At 37.9% G+C, this 7,324-nt stretch overlaps 1 protein-coding gene across 1 annotated transcript in view; it reads left to right on the forward strand.

The window, feature by feature from the left end:
* The first annotated feature begins 261 nt into the window (after window positions 1-261).
* The window catches only part of LOC107700553 (coiled-coil and C2 domain-containing protein 1B-like), a 21,115-nt gene continuing 14,052 nt past the window's right edge, over window positions 262-7,324 (forward strand). The window contains exons 1-14 of the mRNA XM_016502253.1: window positions 262-341; window positions 508-644; window positions 818-938; window positions 1,213-1,354; window positions 2,101-2,201; window positions 2,300-2,413; window positions 2,622-2,759; window positions 2,854-3,157; window positions 4,086-4,216; window positions 5,401-5,479; window positions 5,589-5,645; window positions 5,808-5,950; window positions 6,172-6,244; window positions 7,082-7,231. Coding sequence (XP_016357739.1) covers window positions 873-938; window positions 1,213-1,354; window positions 2,101-2,201; window positions 2,300-2,413; window positions 2,622-2,759; window positions 2,854-3,157; window positions 4,086-4,216; window positions 5,401-5,479; window positions 5,589-5,645; window positions 5,808-5,950; window positions 6,172-6,244; window positions 7,082-7,231 — 1,498 coding nt within the window. The 5' untranslated portion in view covers window positions 262-341; window positions 508-644; window positions 818-872. The remainder of the gene's footprint in view (window positions 342-507; window positions 645-817; window positions 939-1,212; window positions 1,355-2,100; window positions 2,202-2,299; window positions 2,414-2,621; window positions 2,760-2,853; window positions 3,158-4,085; window positions 4,217-5,400; window positions 5,480-5,588; window positions 5,646-5,807; window positions 5,951-6,171; window positions 6,245-7,081; window positions 7,232-7,324) is intronic.

Below are 7,324 nucleotides of genomic sequence, written 5' to 3' on the forward strand. Positions count from 1 at the left end.
CGTTCGCTTTCATTGCATTTGATTTATTTATTTATTTGTTAGTCAATACATGGAATTGTGTCTGTCCGTTTCTTTGCCGAGGCTGTTATTAACATCTGAATCCATATGGTTTTGAAATGATGTCATTTTCAGTGAGAGATCCTTTTATTTTTGAAAACCGGTCTGTCATTTAGCGACTAAAACTTTTATTTTGAAAATTGTAAAGACCGGTTGCGGTTTGCCACTGCTGGGCGTGGCTTGTCTTTGATGTTTTTGTTGCATTGGTTTCAGTAGCAAAACAAAGCCAATGTTACATGCAGCTCTATGTTCGCAGCTGCGTTTTCATTAGAAAATTCACTTAGGTAAATAAATTAACATTTTGTTTAACGTCAGATGGTTATCATTTAATATGCCAGAGGTCTTAGCTAACGAATGGAACTCTACTACGAGTTCTTCTGTTGACAAGTATGTACAGTTTTCTGTTTTAAGGAGTGTGTGTTGTTATAATGTTGTTTGGAATCCTCGCAGGGTGTTTGCATCACATAAACTGCCAGGTTTGCGAAGCCCTTCGTACGGTAGGAAGGAAGGAGGAAGTGGAGTGGGTTTACTGTTGGCGAGGAAAAGAAAGTAAACTGCTCCACACAGTGCTCTTCTGGATCAACGGGGTGAGTCAGCAGAGCCCACGTGTTAACAGCACATGTGACGTTTGCCTTAATAAACTTCCTCAAGCTAAACTCATTCCGCGATCAGAAACCTCCACGCTGCTGTTTCACTTCAACATTACAAATCGGTTTAAGACGAAAAGATTATTCCTTATTTACACGTCACGTTCATTCAGGACAGGTGGTTGTCTGTCCTGTAACTAAAGGGTGGAGGAGCGGGAGCTGGACGAGATGTTTGCCCGGAAAAACAAGCGAGCGGCGGCGCCGAAAGGCCAAGGAGCAGCTGCAGCCAAACAGGTCAGTGTCGAAATGTTTTGCGTATGACTGGCAACTGTGAATGTTGTAAGCTAAACGTTTTAAAGGGACCGTTCATGTTGAAATAAACATTCTGTCTTTGTAAGTTACTAAGGTAATGACTTTTCATTTAGGGTGAACTGTCCCTTTAAGGATTATGTCTGTTGTTTGTGTTGGACAGGGGCTCTGTGTTAGAATCCATTGATGATCTGTCCATCTCGTGACTGAGATAAGGGTGCAATTGGACCTTTTCATGTAAGCTCTTGTTTCTTTGTAGATGGGATTGTTGCTTGATTTCAAGCCAGATGATATGATGGACATGGAGCAAGATCTGGATGATCCAGCTTTAGAAGCAGAATTTGCTGCCATTGTTGGGAAGAAACCCAATGTGGCTCCCAGGGGGAAAAAGGCTGGTAAAGGTGGGCATCGTGAATGATTATCGTTATTCTTATTTTTTGAAATTCATATAATAAATGCAGGCCGTGTCTGTTGCTGCCAAACTTTAAAAGATAGGATCTGAAATACGATCACCTAATGCATTCTTTAATGTACTCTTAATGCATGCTGTGGTAGTGCCAAGGTCTGTATTACCTGAAGAGAGCTGTCTCTCTTAGCATATTCCCATTCATTTCAGGGCAGTTGCTCGGTTGATGAGGAACACTTTAGAAGTACATGATTTAAGAACTTGACATCTTTGATCTTGTGCACTTTTTTGGAGCATATTATGAGAATAATTTCTGAAGGATCATGACACTGACATTGGCTGCTGAAAATTCAGCCTTGCCATCACAGGACTAGATCATTTTAAATATTTTATTTTAATAAAATATATCAAAATAGAAATCCAAAATCGGGTCAGTATTGTAACATTATAATGTTTATATAATGTAATAAACATTATATGTATTGTACTATGCTATAATGCAATCAAACACTTCATAGACTTCAAATAAAAAAATATCATAGTACAAGGCACCTTTTGAATGACCATCAGTAGAGAAAGATGTTTTTGCAGCTAGATGGTGTAATTGCGTAGCCAGCCAAACCTTGACCCACAAGGTAGCATTTCTATCATCTGTCTTATCGGTATTCTGATTAGTTTTTATGATCTTGAAAATATTTTGTGAACACCTAAATAAATTTGATTCAAATTTTTATGTTTAAGCTCCATTACCGATGGAGGATATTGCAAAAATGGCAGAGGCCTGCATGAAAGACATTGATGATGATGAAGATGACAGTCTGGAGAATGATGAAGACCTCTTGGTAAATTAAACCTGTGATTATTGTCTGTTTCTTTTCACTGTCAGCAGCTTTTGAATGTGGTATAGTGAGTTTATTGTGCTTGTTGTGATTCTCGTTAGGCTGAACTGCAGGAAGTGGTTGATGAAGAGGAAACGGAAGACTCAGGTACCGCAACCCCTGCCTCCCCCATTAGTGCGGAAACCCCTTCAGCAGAACTGATGCCAGCCAGCCAGGTATGATCTAAATGTTTATTTGGCAAGGCATAAACATATTGTCTCTGTACAATTGTGTTAGTTGTAATATCAAAGTTAGATTTTAATCTTTCTTATTATTAATTTGCACATCTCCATTAACATAAACTTTGTTGTGAAATGGTAGAAGGCTTTTGTGAAATAAGTCATGTGCCGCCTCATAAAATATATATATATTTTTTTCTCACAGGACACTAAGGTTTCTTCGGTTCCTGGTAGCATTGAGCACACGTTAGAGGAGAGAATAAACCTGTATAGGATGGCTATTACCAATGCCAAAGCTGCAGGGGAAACCTCTAAAGCTCGGAGATATGAGAGAGGTCTCAAGGTATGCAGATGTAGTGTCATTGCTCAAACAAACTTTGTATACATAATTTTTTATGATAATTTATGACAATTGACAGGCTCATATTTTTGTTTAGACTCTACAGACTATGCTGGCATCAGTACGGAAAGGAGGGAAGATTGACGAAACAGAGATTCCTCCTCCAGTTGCATGTGGAGCATCTGGTGGTCCCAGTCGGCCCCCTGCCCCTGCAGCTTCACCTGATCAGCACGGGGAGTGTGACAGCGCTGTTGAGATCTCTCCTGTCTCTGCAGAGGCCGCCCCTGTTGTCATGGGTCCAGCATCAAACACTACAGACGAGTCCTCCGGTGTGACGTCTCCAGCTTCCCTGTCATCCCCAGAAGGGGAACATGCAGCAAGTGGCACTGAATTGCACTTAGGTCAGTCAAGTGTTTTTGTGACAACATACCACAGTTTAAGTTAATGGTTGAAAGATAAAATGCCTAGCTAGAGTCTGAATTTATAGGATTTATTTTCATTTAAACCAAGAAATCAAAACGTTTTAGGAAAATATTCAAAATACGAGAAAGTTATATAAAAACGATGATGAATTTAATTCTGCACTGTTTCTAGGTCAGTAATCAAATTTGTGACATGGCACTCCTTTGTACAAATCAGATTTCCTTGCTTCTATTGAAGCTCATTTGAACATTCACACAAACTAGTAGAGTTATTTTAAATTGGAATAATATTTCACAATATTACTAAAAAATAAATCCAGCATTGATGAACATAAAATGCTTCTTTCAAAAAAACATTTAAAAATCTTATCTATCTCAAACATTTGAATTGTTAAATCTTCAGCAATTCATGTAGAATGTTCAGTTATATTGTTCACTTAAATTATGCTTAGAATTTATAATGAAACTTGTGTATGTTAAATTAGAAAATAATGCAAAATAGAAGCATTTTTATTAGTCCTTATGGTAAGTATTTTAAAACAGACGTAATCCCTATTCTCTGATTAATATTTGACAGCAGTTGTGTTGATTTATGCGTGGAGTATGTATTTGCTAAATTATTTCATGCTGTCCAACAACCCTAAAACATATACTGATAATATAATTTCATAGGAATCTTTTTTTTTTTTTTGCCAGTTTCCATAATATTTGTAGTCATAATTCAAAATGTGCAAAAAAAAAAAATTATTCAATGGATCATCAACGCTGGATGTAGAAAAGCAAACTATGTTGAAAATGAGGCCCTTTCCCTTTAAGTTGTTTGTGACTTGCTAATTTAACTAGAAGTATGACATTCTACAGAGCTGTTTTTGTAAATGGTACATTGTGGTTTCCTCTGCTCCTAAAGCAGACTCACCAGCCGGACAGCCCAATAAAGACGTTCTGTTAGAGCGACAGAAGGAATACAGGATGGCAGCTCTCAAGGCCAAACAAGCAGGAGATATTGACCAAGCCAAAATGCATATAAAGACCAGCAAGGTAAGATGTGGTTTCTAATCAAATGTATATAGGCTATGTATCGCTGTTTCTGTACTGTTAATTTTCAAACAGTGGCATATTTATGCTTTCCTCTCAGGGCTTCATGCCTTCAAAATTTCAAAATGAGCATTTTATCAGTTAGCAAATTCACTTTGTACAGAATTATACAAAGTTTGGATTCCTTCTTTCTAATTAATTATATACAGTTGAAATATTAATAGATTTGTTATTGTTAATGTAGTTGTTTTCTTTGTTTTGTCTTGTAAACTCTTTTAGTTGCTTCAGTTAAAACCAAAACAAACTTTTGTAACTGTGCTGTCTGTGCTCAGTTAACAGGCATGGATTTGTAAATGTATCACACCCTGTTAATGTGTCTTTTTCCGTTTGCCTTCTGCTCTAATACGGAAATTTTGACTCAAACTTGCCAAAGACTTTGTATCTCAAAGCCTTTACTGTTTTTATCGAGCGTTTCAGTTGGTTTTGCATTTAAAGGGGTCATATGATGCGATTTCAAGTTTTCCTTTCTCTTTGGAGTGCTACAAGCTGTTCGTGAATAGATAAGATCCCTAAAGTTGCAAAGACTAAAGTCTCAAACCCAAAGAGATATTCTTTATAAAAGTTAAGACTCGTCCACGCCCTCCTAAAACGGCTCGTTTAAACACGCCCCCACATGTCTACGTCACTGTGTGGGAAGATTTGCATAATGCCGCCCAAATGTTCACGCAAAGAAAGAAGGCGTAACTTTTATTCTCACTGTAGTATTGTTACCGCCACTGCCATGTCGTGGAGACGCTGTGTGTTTCATTGTGAAAGCAATGCAAACTACTTTGTTTCGCCTTCCAAAGGAGGACACAATTAGAAATTAGTGGTTAAGTTGTTTTTACAACACTGTTCCAGAACAGTTCAAACCAAATATTCAGATGTGTGCAGTGCATTTTACGGAGGACGAGGACTTTGTCCTGGAAGAGTAGCCTACAATGCCGGTGTTCTGACAAATAATGCTTTTGGGTCATATGAACGTCATATGAACGAGTTTGGATATTCCTCTTAACGAAGTGTCTTGTTCTTGTAAACCATGATTTCTAATAACTCACTTGTAACAAAAATGTGCTAAGTTATTTGAGGTATTCAAGACTTGTAGGAAGTAGACAAAGAATAGCACTATGTTTGCTTGTTTGGCTCAGGGATTCGATGCAGCCATTGAGGCTTTGGAGAAAGGCCAGCCGGTGGACATGAGCTCTCTTCCGCCCCCTCTGTCTCAAGGTTAGACCTAAATTATCATTTGTGGTCAGAAAGATACTATAGTAGCTATGATGTGTTGCATATTTGTTACATATTTTTTAAGGCTTGGAGCTTTGATTCTTTTCCACAGCCTCTACGGTTACTCACCCTGCACCTCAAAAAGCTTTTACCTCACCTTCAGCTCCTGGTTAGTACACCAGTTCTCACATCAGATATTTTCAGAGGCTGAGCATGTGTCTCTTTTAATAGTCTAATTATGGTCTTACCTGAATTACTGTATTTGTCACCTGAATTTGAATGCTTTTCCTGTCTCCTAGTGTTCATTCATTTTTTGTTTTTATTATACCAGCAGACAGCGTTTCTGGCCCAACTCAGCCCCAGACTGTTCTTGACGCTCTGGAACAGAGGATGGCCAAGTACAAAGAGGCCTTCACACAAGCTAAGGCCAGCGGAGATGAGCGCAAAGCCCGCATGCATGACCGCATTGCTAAAGTTAGTAAACCTATCAAAATGACACCTAAACCTCAAATAATGACACATTGTCACCACTGAGTGTCCACAAACTTTCGGTTTCTCTTGCCGTGTTTCCTTTTTAGATTTTATCTGATTGTGGAGGAAGGTTCATGTTAACATAACTACAGCACATTTTACACATAGAAAGGTGTTTCCACTGACTTGTTGATTTCAGATTATGTTCTTTGTGTGACCCACAGCAATACCAGGCTGCCATCCGTGCCCATAAAGCAGGCCGACCTGTCAATTTTGACGAACTTCCAGCCCCTCCAGGTTGGTTCTTCTGTAGTCAAAAAGAAGACCTGTACATTTTTGTGTACATGTCCACTACCATTCAAAAGATGTTCTTGTCCAAGGCTGCATTTGTTTGATTAAAAAATACAGTTAAGGTTGCAATATTGTGAAATATTAACATATAAAATAACAGTTTTCTGTTTTAATATATTTTGTAATGTAATTTATTCCTACAAAGGCAAAGTAAAATTTTAGCAGCCGTTACTCCGTCTTCAGTGTCATATTGAAATTTGAATATGAAATCATTTGAATTTGCTAATTTGGTGCTTAAGAAACATTTCTTATCATTGAAAATAGTTGTGGTGCTTAATATTTTTGTGGAAACAAGTGATTATTATTTTTTTTTTTTCAGAATTCCATTAATAGAAATTTAAAAAGAACCATAATTATTTGAAATAGTCAGTAGGCTCAAGGCAGCGTAACATAAATAAGGGAGGTCACATACAAATGAAATTAACCCAAAAATATATGTTTATTAAAGTAATCTATAACTGAATTAAACAATACCAACACAAAAGGAAATAGAACACTTAAAAGAAAATTAAAGTATACACATAAACCGGTACTGGAGAGGCATCAAGCGCAAATAAGGGCCAGACACACTGGGAAAAGGAACAAAGCCCTTTTTTACCAGTAAACTCATCACCGGTAACCCACCGCACCTGCCACTTGACTCCACGTTACAAACACACAAGAAAAAAAGAACCCAAAACAAACAAACACAATCTGGTGACAGGAAGGCGCAAATGAAGGAATTCTGGCTAGGCAAGACCGTAACCGTTGAGGAGTTATGTTAAACTGAAGTGTTCTCTATAGGCTTTCCTCCAATCCCAGGCCAGAAGGCTGCTTCTCCAGAGCAGGGATTGGCTGCAGTGTTGGAAACAGCCAATAAACTAACATCTAATGAAGCTGAAGCTGGTGATGGTGAAGAGGACGATGAAGAGGGAGAGGAGAAGGTAAATTCTTAGTTTGTAGCATTTCTTAAATATTTTCCAAGTTGTCCCTTTCTTTTAAAGAAATCACTTTTTTTTTTTTTTTTTTTTTTTTTTCGCACAACGC

Source organism: Sinocyclocheilus anshuiensis, unplaced genomic scaffold (genome assembly GCF_001515605.1).
Source record: "Sinocyclocheilus anshuiensis isolate Anshui unplaced genomic scaffold, SAMN03320099.WGS_v1.1 scaffold718, whole genome shotgun sequence".
Classification (NCBI taxonomy): domain Eukaryota; kingdom Metazoa; phylum Chordata; class Actinopteri; order Cypriniformes; family Cyprinidae; genus Sinocyclocheilus; species Sinocyclocheilus anshuiensis.